Below are 15918 nucleotides of genomic sequence, written 5' to 3' on the forward strand. Positions count from 1 at the left end.
CTAAGGTTAATAGTCTTTGATGTGGCAAAGGAATTTTTTCCTTTTTTTAGCCACGTAAAACATGCCATATGTGCATTTTATCGGAAACTCACTCGAGTAACTATTTCAGGTAAATATTTAAATATTGATGATTTTTTTTGAAATAAATTGAAGTTTAATAACTTAATAAAACAATGACTTAAGTTTAGTAATTGTGAAGGAAAATTATCCGTATGTTATAATATATTTTTCAACCAGATTCTTCCATACACTAAATTTCGTAAATTTGTAATATTTTTGTATGTATAGTTTTTTATCCCTTTTTTATAATAATAATTCCTTAGTCTTTTTTAGATTTTTATTCTTAATATCCTCTTTCATTTCAATTAAAACAAAACAAAATATTTCATTATTTCAAATTTATTATTTAATATAAGTTGAAATTTATGAACTTCATACATTCAAGGCAAGTTTTTTATTTTGTCTAGTTTTTAGTTGAATCTTTTTCTTGTCCAATAATTTAGAAAATGTTAGATATATATTTAGTAGCAGCAATACAATACTAATATTAGGAAGTAAATGTTTCCTCTCATTGAATTCTACTCACAGGGCTATTAAATAAATATGCATCTTATTCTATATATTATAACATATTAATATTATTTATAAAAAATTAACAATTTTTTTAAAAAACAAGTTAAATTACAAGTATATAAAAAAATATGCGATGCATGTTTCAAATACTAAATATAATAACTTTGCATGGCCAACTATCGAACTTGATCGCCAAAAATAACTCTCGTCTTCCCCTTTAAATTTTCTGCTTGGAGAATCCGTTCTTTCACAATTTCAACTCACAATCCAACCATGGCCTTTACAGAACCCACCATGCTTCCTCTTATTTTTGCAGCCTTCATCATCTGTTTCTGCTCTTTTTCTTCATTGGCTGAGCTTCAAAGTTTCCAGCAGCCATTGAAATCTGATGGTTCTCTTAGCTTCTTGGTGATTGGAGATTGGGGAAGAAGAGGACTTTACAACCAATCTGAAGTTGCTTTACAGGTACTCTTGTTTTTCTTTTTCTTCTTTTACATCCATAGATGAATTTTCTCCTGCTTTAGTCTCGTATTAATTTTTGTTCCTGCACCATTCTCTTCTTTTCTTTGAGAATAAAAAATTTTATAAAGAAATGAATAATGAATATGTAAAAAAAAAAATGTTTAGATGTGCTAAAAGAGAAAAAAATTTATAAAGAAATTATCTATCTCTTGGATGCAACACTTCTCTTCAATATTGAGTAACGTAGAAGTTTTGGGTTCATAAGTTTCTCTATTTTAATTTTTTTTTTAAAATTCAGAAGAAATTCACATGATATCAATAATCATTTTTGATAAATGTATATATTTATATTTGGTAAAATGATTTTCAGATGGGAGTAATTGGAGAGGAACTGGACATAGATTTTGTGATATCTACTGGAGATAATTTTTATGAAGATGGTTTGACAGGAATTGATGATCCAAATTTTTATGAGTCTTTTACTAATATCTACACAGCCCCAAGCTTGCAAAAGCAATGGTACAGTGGTATGTTAATTCTCCAAATTTAATACAATTATTATATTATTCAATGCTTTGAGAAATATGAATCCATTAATTTAATTAATTTTTTCATTATTTTCTTTTCTGCAGTTTTGGGTAACCATGATTACAGAGGTGATGTTGAAGCACAGTTGAATCCAATCCTCGCACAAAAGGATAGCAGATGGCTTTGCATGAGGTCATTTATAGTCAATGCAGGTAAACAAAAAAATAAGAAGAAGAAATAAAAGTCCTAATTTTTAATTTTTTTTCTAAAAATTTAAATCCTGAAGCAACAAACTGTTTGAGATTTGTTCAGGCCATAGTTGATATTAATAATTTTTTCTTTTTGTCTTATTTCTGTAGAAATTGTTGAAATTTTCTTTGTGGACACATCTCCATTTGTGAATGACTACTTCACAAACCCAGAACACAACTATGACTGGAAAGGTATTTCTCCGAGGGAGACTTACCTTGCAAATCTGTTGAAGGTAATGCTTCAAAATTCACATGCATATTTTATGAAATTTACTAATAAATCCATATTTGACATACAAAATTTGAAAGCTATTCTCAAAATTTAAAGGGTATATAAGAGTTCAAAAGACAATTTTGAAGAACAAATAATTCAATGCACAACTGGGAAAGGTAATGATGAATTAGAATTCAACTCTGTAATAGGATGTGGATGCAGCACTGAGCACCTCCAATGCAAAATGGAAACTTGTTGTTGGTCACCATGCCATCTTAAGTGCAGGACACCATGGAATCACAGTAGAGCTTCTACAGCAGCTTGTTCCAATTCTACAGGTAATTTAAAAATATATGAATCAGCCAGTAATTACCAAAAGAATATTGATGAACCTTGAAGTTGCCATTTTTTTCTCAATTATGTTCCCAGGAACATAATGTTGATGCTTACATAAACGGGCATGATCACTGTATCCAACATATCAGCAGCAGTCACAGGTACAACCTATAGATTTCGACAAGAAACAACGTTAAAAAAGCTTATGCAAAACACTAAATCAATTGTTACTGAATGCAGCAACATTCAATTCATAACAAGTGGAGGCGGCTCAAAGGCCTGGAGGGGTGATATAAGGAAGTGGGATCCAGAGGAATTGAAGTTATATTATGATGGCCAAGGATTTATGTCAGTGCAAATGACCGACTCCACGGCCACTTTTGCATTCTATGATGCCTTTGGCAGTGTTTTGCACCAATGGAGCATATCCAAAGAGAGTCACGCAGCTGCATAACGATGCAAGAATCGATAATTGCTAATAGGATTATACCATCACTATTATAAATAGAAAAAAAAAATGCAGGGCAGATGCAAATAAAAAAGAGAATTTGTAATGATCTTCAAAAAAACATAGGTGAACTATGCTTTATAGGCTTCCATACTGATGTACAAATGTAAAAATTCATATTGGTAGTTACAATTAGTTTTATTTAAAAATCTTTGATGATTTTACCTTTTTCTTTCTGATGAAGCATTGCCCCTTTCCAGAGGATGAACTGTCGTTTGATTTCCACGCATTCCTTTTCAGAGCACAAGGAGAGATCCAATCATTGCATTGCTTTGAGTTTCAATCAAACATGTAGAGCAATTCTACTCATTTTACGGATTCCACAGAAAATCAACATAAATAATTTGATCTTATGCTGTTTGAATTGTATTAGAAATCCAACTTAGAGAAGAAATACATACATTAAGAAAACGTAAAAGTGCAAGGGGAAGGAAATTGCCAAACAAAAAAACCGGCCAATGCTGCAGCTCAAGTGACTAATGTTATAAACAACTTGAAATCCCTTGTCAAGAACCTTCAAATGAAACACCGTATATAATTTCCTCTGTTCTCCAATATGGTAAGCTCAATAGTAACTCTGTGTAATTTATGTAAATAATCTTCCCATGCAATAATGGCAGCAGAAAATTTTGCCCAATCAAAGGAACGTTCACATTTCTGGTTGTTGTCGTCACAGCTGAACACCAATTCCACCAGCTGATGATCCCTCAAACGAAAGACTTCAAGGCAATAATTTTCTCCCTTTTGATTGTGATAATTGTATTACCTTGCAACTTTCCTGGTGAGAAATAAGCAACTCCGAGGCTTTCCAACAGTAGAATTGCACTATCTATTAGAATGGCAAAAAAATTCAGATATCAGTGGATAAAATTCAAAGTTACCATTTTAAAGAAAGTTTGACCTTTTGGCTAGTCTGGGTCCCAATTTGCATGTACTGACGGTTAAGTACATATAGAAAAAAAAATGCAGATCAGATTTAGAAGAATATGCACATTTTCCTCAGTAGTGGAGTAAACATTTCAGAAAAGGTTTTCAAGAATGAAAACTTTGCAAAGAAGATTTATTTATATGTGTGTACGCATGCACATGCATGTATTGCAGTTTGCTTCAATTTTTGACGAGCCGAGGCAGCTCGAAAGGTTGGAGAGGAGATGTAGATTGGTGGAATCCGAAGGAAATGAAGTTTTATCATGATGGTCAAGGTTTCATGTCCATGGAGATTACACAAACTCAAGTAGATAATGTGTTCTATGATGTTTCTGGCTATATTTTGCAAAAATGGAGCAAGAACAAAGAGCTTCGCTCTACCATTTAAGCAAGTTATTTTGGTTCAAGCAAGAACAAGGTGAAGAAGAAGAAGAAACTGATGGGAGCTTGGATTAAGATTGAGGAAGGGATAATGTTATCTTGTAGACTTGTAGTCTTTGTATTTTATGAGAAGGAAAAATTAGAAAAAATATTATTTAAGTCATTGCTGGCAAATATTTATTTATTGTAAAATATTTCCATCGCCATATAATGAGATCGAGCTTATATTAGATTAGTTATTTATTTTTTTAGTATTTAATTTGCCCCTAATTTAGCTTTCGTTATCTTTTGCAAATTGCAACAATTAGTTATTTGCATGCGATAACCAAACAAAACACTTGCATATGACCCACAATAGATTTAAAAGTTAAAACTTATAGGGAGAATTCATATCTAGTCCCTCAGGTTTAGCGAAACTCACTGGTTAGTCCCTTTGGTTTTGAAAAACACATTAAAACGTCCCTGAGGTATTATAAATCTACTAATTAGTCCTCTATTAATTTTAACCATTAGGTGCTAAGAAAAGTCTAAAATGACAGGCTAATTAGTTTAATTTTTATAAAACTAAAGGACCAATTAATAAATTTTATTCATATTATAAAGATTAAATAGTAGAACACTAAATGTCAAAAGTTAACGAAAGAGTGATTAGTAGATTTTTTTAATACCTCAGAAACGTTTTAATATATTTTTTTAAATTAATGAACTAACTAGTAAGTTTTACTAAACCTGAATGACTAAATAGTTATTTTTTCAAACTAATATCATTAATTGAGTTATAAATATATAAATTTGAACTTGTCACCTACAAAATAATTTTATGTTATTTTAGCTAAGCTACCCTTTACTTCCATTTTGATCTCTGTTTGAAAATAATTTATTATACACACTTTTTTTTAATTAAACATGAATTATTCAAGGACGGATTAATTAATGCTGAATTAGGAGAAATTTTATAATATAATTGTTATATGTAAAATAGTTAAATATTGACTATTGATTGGGTCATTTTCACTGATGCTATCTAAAATAAGGAGTTGTAATATAGTACAACATAATAATTAATTTGTAACAGAAAAATGTCTGAACTTTGATTTCGATAATGATAAAATATATATTATTTGGTGGCATTGTTAGTATTTACTTTGGCCGGCTAGGACCCTTAGCAAATGAAAGAACACCAATTTGGTTAAATATTTTAATTCTACAGTCCATTTTATTTTGTACTGACCCTCCCGTTTCTCTTTCTTTTGCCCCATGATTAAGTGAAAGATTAGTGTTTCCAAACAAAATGAATCCTGATATTCAATTGTTGAATGAGAGATGGGATTCAATAGAGAAATTTAGAGAAAACTTAAAATGAGCTTTAGAGAGATGCAAATTGTCTATCTGATTTCTATCTGTCTAAGAAGTTTTAATCACAACCTCCATCCCACACCTTCACCTCTTCTGCAACCAATGGTATATTTGATCAATTCTATTTGAGGCTTAAGACATCTGAGGAGGAGGGAGAGATGCAGAAGAAGATTTGGGTATTCTAAAATGAACAAGTTTAGGGCATATGAATAATTGAAAACAATTTTAATTAGGTTAATAGTCTTACATAGTTAGCACTAGTATGGTTAGTAGTGATCTGTGCTGGAAAAAAATATATTTACAATGTCAATGCAAAGGCCATGTCATTTTTCTGGAGCTCAGTCATTACCGATCAGGCCATAGATAGCTTATCGTTACCTAAATTGAAGTTCAGATTTTTTTTTCATAAATTATTATTAACTAGCATTATGTTATAACCTCTAAGTTCAGGTAGCACCAATGAAAATAACTTACTATTATTATACTATGACTTATATGGAACCCACAATTATTAATAGGTACAATAAAATCTTTGTATATACTACATAATAATTTTCCCTAAATTAAAGGCAGAGAGTGCCAAATTTTAGAACAATGTATAATTGTTATAATTAATAAAAATTTATAAACTGTACTTTTATCACATAATAATAGTTAGTACATTTATTTTTTTTATACATTATATATTTTATTACTGTTATAGATTATAGGAAGTAAATATATTAATATAGGAAGTAAATATTGATAAAAGGATTAGTTGCTTAATCTTAGGGATTATATAATAATAAACTTGATTTTCCTTCCTATTTAGATACTGTCTTTTATATATAAATAGGTTGTAATCTTTATTATGAAATACAACAATAAAATATTATCTTTCTACATGGTATCAGAGCCAGGATAATATTTGTCTCTCACCATTCACCTAAAGAGATGCCAAAGTCGCCTTGCAGCTGCTCCCTTGTCAAATTTGCAGTTCGTTTGGGTGTTGGGTGGAGGCTTTTTTTTGTTACTATTCATTTAGGTTACTAACTTTTGGAGACTTAGGGCTCTGTTTATTTGGGTTACCCATAAAAGGGTAACATTTAGAGAACTAGGGCTCTGTTCATTTGGATTACCCATAAAAGGGTAACATTTGGAGACCTAGGGCTCTGTTCATTTGGTTACTCATTAAGGGTAACATTTAGATACTTAGGACTCTGTTTATTTGGATTACTCATAAAAGGTAACATTTGGAGACTTAGGACTCTATTCATTTGGTTACTCATAAAGGGTAACATTTGGAGACTCAGGGCTCTGTTCGCTTGGGTTATTTACATTTGGAGACTTAGGGCTCTGTTCTTTTGAGTTATCCATAAAGGGTAACATTTGGAGACTTAGGGCTCTGTTCATCAGGTATTGTTCACGAGTACTGTTCATCGGGCACTGTTCACGAGTACTGTTCACGAGTACTGTTCATCGGGTACTGTTCACAAGTCACGAGTACTGTTCACTGATTCGAAATTCTATTCACAGTAAGGTGATTAGTCTTATTAATCATTCTGAATTTGTTAAAAAAATTAATGGAGTATTTGGAATTTCTATATTCTGGCAAAGGGAATATTTCTCGTATTTATGATGTGTGTAGGACATTTTACCAAGCTGAGAAAATATGGTCTCCCGTTCTAGTGCTGATCCTGAATGTTGAGTCATGGCAAAAACCGTTTGTGAAGTTTTGTGGGTACGTTAATTATTGGAAGAAGTTGGGTTCACAAATTCGGTGTCTGCTAAGTTGTATGGAACGAGTTGATTATATATGTAACAAGTTGGGCATGATTAACATTTATGCTCCAACTTGAGGGGGAGTGTTATAGATTATAAGAAGTAAATATATTAATATAGGAAGTAAATATTGATAAAAGGATTAGTTGCTTAATCTTAGGGATTGTCTAATAATAAACTTGATTTTCCTTCCTATTTAGATACTGTCTTTTATATATAAATAGGTTGTAATCTTTATTATGAAATACAACAATAAAATATTATCTTTCTACAATTACATTTAAATAATTAAAAAAAAAAAACTTAATAGGGTCCATACCATACTTTTTAGTAAATCTACCAATACATTCAATATGTAATTTAAAGACATTAAACGAAAAATATAATATGAAGATATCATAATAAAAACTAGGACATAAGAGACTAAAGCATATTCCTGAAATGTGAAACTAACATTTAATAAAACTAACCTTAATGAGCCATTGAACAATCAATAAAAATACATAATATATTTTTTAATTAATTAATGTTTTGGATAATAAAATATATTCATATAATAATAACTAAAAAATTGATTACATAGGGATAAAATAATTATAAATAAATTTTTATGTCACATAAAATTAAGATTGTTGATATATTTTTATAATTGATAACAAAACTTTTTTTGAATGTGAAATTTAATGTGATTATGATATTCAAAACTAAAGGAAAATTTAAGGGATTAATTTGAAAAGATATATAAATAGCTACAACTTTAAATTACAACAAATACAACATAAAAAATTAATTTGTAAAAGTGTTAATGAGCAATTTACTAATTTATTATTGGTTAGCTTTTAAAATGGTATTTAATTATCATCCTTTATTTATTTATAGTTAGTTATGCTAAGATGAAAAGAATTTGAAACAACTTTGATTTCATGTCCTCACAAGTTACGGCCACCCAACCTCCACCACGAAGCTATAAAGGATTGTATTTGCATGGCCAACTCCCGAACTTGATCCCCAAAAATAACCTTCATTTTTCCATTAAATTTTCTGCTTGGAGAATCCATTTTCTCACAATTTCAACTCACAATTCAACCATGGCCTTCACAAAACCCACCATGCTTCCTCTTATTTTTGCAGCCTTCATCATTTGTTTCTGCTCTTTTTCTTCATTGGCTGAGCTTCAACGTTTCCAGCAGGCATTGAAATCTGATGGTTCTCTTAGCTTCTTGGTGATTGGAGATTGGGGAAGAAGAGGACTTTTCAACCAATCTGAAGTTGCTTCACAGGTCCTCTCTTGTTTTTCTTTTTCTCATTTACATCCATATATGAATTCTCTACTCTCCTGCTTTTACATCCATATATACAAGTTTTTAAGGATAAATTTTAATTTTGACTTTATAGTTTATCAAAATTATTTCTACAAATAATTTTTTTTTAGTATATTATAAAAAGAAAGTTGCTTCCATAACGATATGAATTATATAAGCTTTTTCTTCTTCAGCCATTTGAAATTATCTATTTCTTGACCCTAAGAGTGCAACAATTCTCTTCAATATTGAGTAACGTAGAAGAATTGGGTTTATAAGTTTCTCTATTTAATTTTTTTTGTTTTAATTTTTAGGAACCCTGAATTCTGAAGAATTTCACATGACATTAATCATCTTTTTTGATAAATGTATATATTTATATTTGGTAAAATGATTTTCAGATGGGAGTAATTGGAGAGGAACTAGACATAGATTTTGTGATATCTACTGGAGATAATTTTTATGAAGATGGCTTGACAGGAATTGATGATCCAAACTTTTATGAGTCTTTTACTAATATCTACACAGCCCCAAGCTTGCAAAAGCAATGGTACAGTGGTATGTTAATACACTGAAAATTAATACAATTATTTATTATTCAATGCTTTGAGAAATATGAAACCATTTATTTAATTAATTTTTTCATTATTTTATTTTCTGCAGTTTTGGGTAACCATGATTACCGAGGTGATGTTGAATCACAGTTGAATCCAATCCTCGCACAAAAGGATAGCAGATGGCTTTGCATGAGGTCATTTATAGTCAATGCAGGTAAATAAAAAATAATAATAAGAAGATGTACAAGTCCTAATTTTTTTTTTTTTCTAAAAATTTAAATCCTGAAGCAACAAACTGCTAGAGATTTGTTCACGACATAATTGATATTAATTTTCTTTTTTTTCTTTTTGTCTTATTTCTGTAGAAATTGTTGAAATTTTCTTTGTAGACACATCTCCATTTGTGAATGACTACTTCAAAAACCCAGAACATAACTATGACTGGAAAGGTATTTCTCCTAGGGAGACTTACCTTGCATATCTGTTGAAGGTAATGCTTCAAAATTCACATGCATATTTTATGAAATTTACTAATAAATCCATATTTGACATAATGCAAAAGTTGAAATTTCTTATATTTATTTATTCCAAACAAAAATTTAAAAGCTATTCTAAAAAATTAAAGGGTAAATAAAACAAATAATTCAATGCACAACTGGGAAAGCTAATGATGGATTTGATTTCACCTCTGTAATAGGATGTGGATGCAGCACTGAGCAGCTCCAATGCAAAATGGAAACTTGTTGTTGGCCACCATGCCATCTTAAGTGCAGGACACCATGGAATCACAGTAGAGCTTCTACAGAAGCTTGTTCCAATTCTACAGGTAATTTAAAAATATATGAATCAGCCAGTAATTACCAAAAGAATATTGATGAACCTTGAAGTTGCCATTTTTTTCTCAATTATTTTCCCAGGAACATAATGTTGATGCTTACATAAATGGGCATGATCACTGTATCCAGCATATCAGCAGCCGTCACAGGTACAACCTATAGATTTCCACAAGAAACAACGTTAAAAAAGTTCAAGCAAAACACTAAATCAATTGTTTCTCAATGCAGCAACATTCAATTCATAACAAGTGGAGGCGGCTCAAAGGCCTGGAGGGGTGATATAAGGAAGTGGGATCCAGAGGAATTGAAGTTATATTATGATGGCCAAGGATTTATGTCAGTGCAAATGACCGACTCCACGGCCACTTTTGCATTCTATGATGCCTTTGGCAGTGTTTTGCACCAATGGAGCATATCCAAAGAGAGTCACGCAGCTGCGTAAAGATGCAAGAATCGATAATTGCTAATAGGATTATACCATCACTATTATAAATAAATAAAAAATGCAGAGCAGATGCAAATAAAAATGAGAATTTGTAATGATCTTCAGAAAACATAGGTGAATTATGCTTTGTAGGTTCCATACTGATGTACAAATGTAAAAATTCATATTGGTAGTTACAATTAGTTTTATTTAAAAAACTTTGATGATTTTACCTTTTTCTTTCTGCTGAAACACTGCATCTTTCCAGATGATGAACTGTCATGTGATTTCCACGCATTCCTTTTCAGAGCACAAGGAGAGATCCAATCATTGGGTTGCTTTGAGTTTCAATCAACATGGAGAGCAATTTTACTCATTTTACGGATTCCACAAAAAATCAACATAAATAATTTGATCTTATGCTGTTTGAATTGTATTAGAAAATCCAACTTAGAGCAGAAATACATACATTAAGAAAACGTAGAAGTGCAAGGGGAAGGAAATTGCCGAACAACAAAACCAGCCAATGCTGCAGCTCAAGTGACTAATGTTATAAACAACTTGAAATCCCTTGTCAAGAACCTTCAAATGGAACAATGTATATAATTCCATCTGTTCTCCAATATGGTAAGCTCAATAGTAACTCTTTGTGTAATTTATGTAAATAATCTTCACATGCAATAATGGCAGCAGAAAAGTTTGCCCAATCAAAGGAACGTTCACATTTCTGGTTGCTGTGGACACAGCTGAGCACCAATTCCACCAGCTGATGATCCATCAAAACGAAGGACTTCAAGCTAATTTTCTCCCTTTGTGATTGTGATAATTGTATTACCTTGCAACATTCCTGGTCCGATATAAGCAACTCCGAGGCTTTCCAACAATAGAATTGTACTATCAATTAGAATGGCAAAAAATTTCAGATATCAGTGGATAAAATTCAAAGTTACCATTTTAAAGCAAGTTTGACCTTTTGGCTAGTCTGGGTCCCAATTTGCATGTCCTAACGGTTAAGTACATATAGAAAAAAAAAAAAGCAGATTAGATTTAGAAGAATATGCACATTTTCCTCAGTAGTGGAGTAAACATTCCAGAAAAGGTTTTCAAGAAGGAAAGCTTTGAAATCTTTGCATAAGTATTCAAGTAACAGACTGCCTTTTCGCCAAGAGAGAAGCATGAAAAACTCTTAGCAGAATTAAATAACGTAATGCAAAGAAGATAGCAATGTAAGAGACATTAAACGAATCAAGGAATACAAAATACGGAAGGGAGAAAAAAAAAAGAAAGAAAAATAGCGTAATGATGGAGCAACGGATAAACTCACAAAAGCAAAGAAATAAATATGATCACTTACCGTGAAGTCCCGTTATTTCAGATAGAGCCTATTATCATCACTGTGCCATCCAATGCTGGCTCCTTTAGTCCAGCTGATTCAGAATCAGAAGGCAGCATATCGTCGGGACTCAGGATCAAATAAGCAAGATGAAGATTTATGATCAAGCAAGATTGCAACAATTGTTGTCTTAGAAAAATCCTAAAGCAAAAACCCAGTTTCCCAATTACACTAAAAATTATCAAAATCTATCCAAGTACGAATTCCAAGGAAAAAAAAAACAAATCTGTGATCCATTGGAGCTGGAGTAGTAGAATTAGGGTAAAGGGAAAAAGAAATACAAAACCAACCTAATCAAACCAGTGAATTCCACGAATGGCTCATACTAACAGCCAAAGAACTCCTCCACCTTCTCTTTCAACCTCTCTGTCATCGAAACGAAAAGAGTCAAAAAAAAAAAAAAAAAAAAAAAAAACAAGAGACCAAGGAATGAAGACTAACAGACCAGGAAAACAAAAGGAAAGAAAAATAACCTCGGATGGGAACGAAAGGGATGATAAAGTGGGGACAATTCGTAGCGATGAGATGAGAGAGAGTGGTGGAGAAGACGTTGTGACGATAGCCACAGTACTGCTACTCTTATGAATGAATTCCAATTCCTTGCATTCATCGAGGGAAAGGAATTCATGGAGGATGAGACGAGGGTGCTTCGCGTCTTCCATAATTTTATTTCTCAATCTACTGGTTAACTTCACTTTGATGAGTTCTGTCTTCAAAGGAAAATAAATAAATAAAGCGTATTTATAGGGACTCCAGATGTCAATAAAACTCGAACGCTAATCCTTCAATAAATAAAGCGAATTTATAGGGACTCCAGATGTTAATAAAACTCAAACACTGATCCTTCAATAAATTTTTAATAACAAACATTATTGTAAATAATTTTAATTTTTAAAATATAAAATTAATATTTTATAAGTATAAAAATTAATAATTAATCATTTTAATTTTCTTAAAAGCTAATTTCTATATTCTGTAAATATGAAAATTATAGAATTAAAAATTAATTTTATTATTAGGAGTCCGTCTAATTGTACAAGTATAACAATTTTTATATTTAATTAAAATTAAAAATTGATTTTTATACTTATGGAGTCTGTTTAAATTAATTTTTATAAGTATGAAAATTTTTATATTTATAGAATATTAATTTTATATTTTAAAAATTAAAATTATTTATAATAATAATAAAATAAATAATGTATAAAATCTATAAATTCACTGATATTTAAGAATTAAAATAATAATTTTAATTTTTTATTATTAAAATAATGAAAGAAATTTATTAAAAAATAAAATATTAATCAAGTAGAGAAATATTTTAAACATTAAAAAATATAAAACTTTTAGTCAATAATTAATTAACAGTAATTTATACTTTTTATTAATAACAGTAATTTATACTTTTTATTAACATTTTATTAGTAAATTTTATTAATGGAATGATGATTTTATTAGGGAAAAATTAAATTTATGAACTAATTTGTTATCAAAAATTTAATAATTAACTATTTTATGAGTTTTGTCGGATCTCAACTATTAGAGTTTAAATATTTTTTATTGTCCATCGTGCTATAAAGAGTTAAAAAATTAAGATTAAAGGTTCAATCCATAAAAAGTAGAAATAAGCCTAAATCCCTAAACACAATAGTCTAGTCCAAAAAATAAAAAATAAATTGATCTAAAATAATTAAATCAAATTGAAAACGAATTAAGAAAATAAACAAACACGACATTAGTCTCCATGCTCAGACTCAACCCTATGAACACCTAACTCACCAACACACTATTTCAAAAGTGGAGCACAAATATTGATCATCCAACCATAAGCAGAAAGAGACTAGGTCATCCATGACCGCAAGAAAAGCTAAAGCAAACCAATATGCAACACAGGCAAATACACATCAGGCCTTCAAGCTAAGGATCGAGCATTCATACAACATAAAAGAGAGGATATATTAGAGATCAGTCTATCTACGATATATGAAAGTAATGGTCGTCAAACGTAGTGGTGTGATACTGAGATACTAATATCGTTTAAATCAGAATCTTTCATAGAAACCAATCAGAGCACCCCTTTAAACTACATGTTCAATATATTATTTCTCTCGCAGCAGAAAACTCTCAAATCTACACTATATCAAAAGAAACAACAAAGCGAAAAAAACAAAAAATCCAGTCCAGCCACACTCTCGACGAGAAAAATTAGGGACGAGGGGTCAAACAATAGAGAGAAAGGAAATAATTTACACATCCGTTGCATGTTCCTTGTCGAAAGTTTCTTCTTTTTTCTTTCTCTTTTCTCTCTCCTTTTCTCCTTAAATAAATTTTAATTAATAATTTAAAATTATAAAATTTTAATTTTAATAATTGAATTTAGATAAATAAATTTATAGAACAATAAGATTTTAAAATAAAATACAATTGATTTAATTAGACATTATGATATGATTATTTTTATATTAATTATTTTAGTTAATACTTTTTTATAAAAAATAAGTTGAAGTGAATGAGTACCGAATAAAAATGACATATTTATTACTTTTTTAAAAAATATTATTATTTTATATGTATATATATACCATATCATGGAATTTGAAGAACTAAAATCTATGTGTCATTAGCTTGATAACAGTGTAAATTTTGGCTAAAATGAGTCTTGTATTTATCTTATTTTTTAGTTATTTTATGCTAATATATATATTTATCTCGATCTAAGAACAATATATAACAATTCTTTCTCTTTTTTTCTTTCTCATTTTTAATTATCATGGTGTCAGAATTACGCTCTAACTTTTCTTTTTATTAGCCACTTCAATCCCTCTTTCTGTCTCATTAACAATGGTTTTCTTTGAAATTTGATCTGACATAATAGTTTGATATTGTTTTAAATGATAGTAACGATGACCAGTTTCTTGAAAGACATAAAGCTTTGGAAAATAGTCATCGGTGATATCACTGCCCCTGTTAAAACAGATAAAAATGACACCAAGCATATCGAGAGACTAGAAGACTGGGACTGCATAAATCACCAAATCATCACCTGGTTCCGCAACATTGTTGTTCCTTCCATCTGTGAAGAGTTCGGATATTTTGCAACGGCTAAGGAAATCTGAGACATGCTTAAACACCAATATGTAACTAATGATCTTACTTTCTACTATCATCTTCCCAATACTTTGCATCAAATAAACCACGATCGTGGACAATCAATCCACGTTTTTTATGCTCATATGAGATCTATTTGGGATCAAATTACTCTTTCAGAACCTGTTTAGGAGAATCCCGTTGATGCACAAAAATTTTAAGAATCCAGAAATGAAGACAAATTGATCCAATTTTTGATGGCTTTAAAAGATAAATTTGAATCCAGTTGGGCTTCTCTTCTGCATATGATTCCACTACCTACACTTGATCAAGCTGTTTCACAATTGATTTCAGAAGAAACATGTCTTGGCTCTCTACACATTTAACGGACTGATATGGTTATGGCTATTAGTAATACTTCTTCTGACATTATTGTTATTGTTGCTCCTTCTCCAAAAATAGTCCTATAGAGTGTTGCTATTGCAAGAAGCCTAGACATCACATCTTTGATTGTTGCATGTTGGCCCATAAAAGATCTTTTGGGATTGATCAATATAAATCACACCAAAATTCATGCACTACTGCTTCAGTCACTCCAGATGACAGTACAGACATAGTTACCTTCAACTCTCATTCACCATCTTTTTCAATGCAAGATCTTCAAGACTTTCTCCAACACCGATCTGTCGTAACTGGTAATCTTTTCTCACCTGCCATGTTTGTTACCATAGGTACAAATTTTTAAAATTTTTAGTTATTTGACACTGTTTGCTTCAATCATATGACCACCAATCCTGATTTATTCGTCTCAAAACAATCCACCTCTTCTTTATCTAACATACATATTGCTGATGGTTCTCAAATGTTTATCATACATGTTGGTTATGTCTATACTCCTTCTTTATCTCTCTCTAACATATATCTTGTTCCAAAATTTAGTCTCAATCTTTTATCTGTTGGTCAACTATGTGATATGGGTTATGAGGTTCGCTTTTCTTCTTCTGGTTGTGTTATTCAGGATCC

General features: G+C 30.6%; 3 protein-coding genes across 3 annotated transcripts in view; 2 read left to right on the forward strand and 1 right to left on the reverse strand.

Annotated features, from left to right (window-relative positions):
• The first annotated feature begins 846 nt into the window (after nt 1–846).
• Nucleotides 847–2835, forward strand: LOC110604927 (purple acid phosphatase 3). The gene is made up of 7 exons (XM_043952444.1): nt 847–1038; nt 1406–1562; nt 1668–1775; nt 1923–2047; nt 2238–2366; nt 2458–2525; nt 2605–2835. The coding sequence occupies exons 1-7, from the start codon at nt 847–849 to the stop codon at nt 2816–2818; spliced, it is 993 nt and encodes a 330-aa protein (XP_043808379.1). The 3' UTR covers nt 2819–2835.
• The window catches only part of LOC110605587, a 60490-nt gene continuing 46620 nt past the window's right edge, over nt 2049–15918 (reverse strand). The window contains exon 12 of the mRNA XM_043952656.1: nt 2049–2360. The gene's annotated coding sequence lies outside the window, so the exon portion shown is untranslated. The remainder of the gene's footprint in view (nt 2361–15918) is intronic.
• LOC110604928 (purple acid phosphatase 3) lies at nt 8386–10433 on the forward strand. The gene is made up of 7 exons (XM_021743214.2): nt 8386–8577; nt 9000–9156; nt 9262–9369; nt 9521–9645; nt 9853–9981; nt 10073–10140; nt 10220–10433. The coding sequence occupies exons 1-7, from the start codon at nt 8386–8388 to the stop codon at nt 10431–10433; spliced, it is 993 nt and encodes a 330-aa protein (XP_021598906.2).

The sequence above is a fragment of the Manihot esculenta genome, chromosome 17 (genome assembly GCF_001659605.2).
Source record: "Manihot esculenta cultivar AM560-2 chromosome 17, M.esculenta_v8, whole genome shotgun sequence".
Taxonomy (NCBI): Eukaryota; Viridiplantae; Streptophyta; class Magnoliopsida; order Malpighiales; family Euphorbiaceae; genus Manihot; species Manihot esculenta.

What these genes read in the sequence shown, in the direction of transcription:
- LOC110604928 (XM_021743214.2), top strand. Translation starts at nt 8,386, where the DNA reads ATGGCCTTCACAAAACCCACCATGCTTCCTCTTATTTTTGCAGCCTTC. An exon ending in AGCTTGTTCCAATTCTACAG is followed by an intron (nt 9,982 to 10,072) that starts GTAATTTAAAAA and finishes TTATTTTCCCAG; the next exon opens with GAACATAATGTTGATGCTTA. An exon ending in CATATCAGCAGCCGTCACAG is followed by an intron (nt 10,141 to 10,219) that starts GTACAACCTATA and finishes TTCTCAATGCAG; the next exon opens with CAACATTCAATTCATAACAA.
- LOC110604927 (XM_043952444.1), top strand. Translation starts at nt 847, where the DNA reads ATGGCCTTTACAGAACCCACCATGCTTCCTCTTATTTTTGCAGCCTTC. An exon ending in GCAAAAGCAATGGTACAGTG is followed by an intron (nt 1,563 to 1,667) that starts GTATGTTAATTC and finishes TCTTTTCTGCAG; the next exon opens with TTTTGGGTAACCATGATTAC. An exon ending in GTCATTTATAGTCAATGCAG is followed by an intron (nt 1,776 to 1,922) that starts GTAAACAAAAAA and finishes TTATTTCTGTAG; the next exon opens with AAATTGTTGAAATTTTCTTT.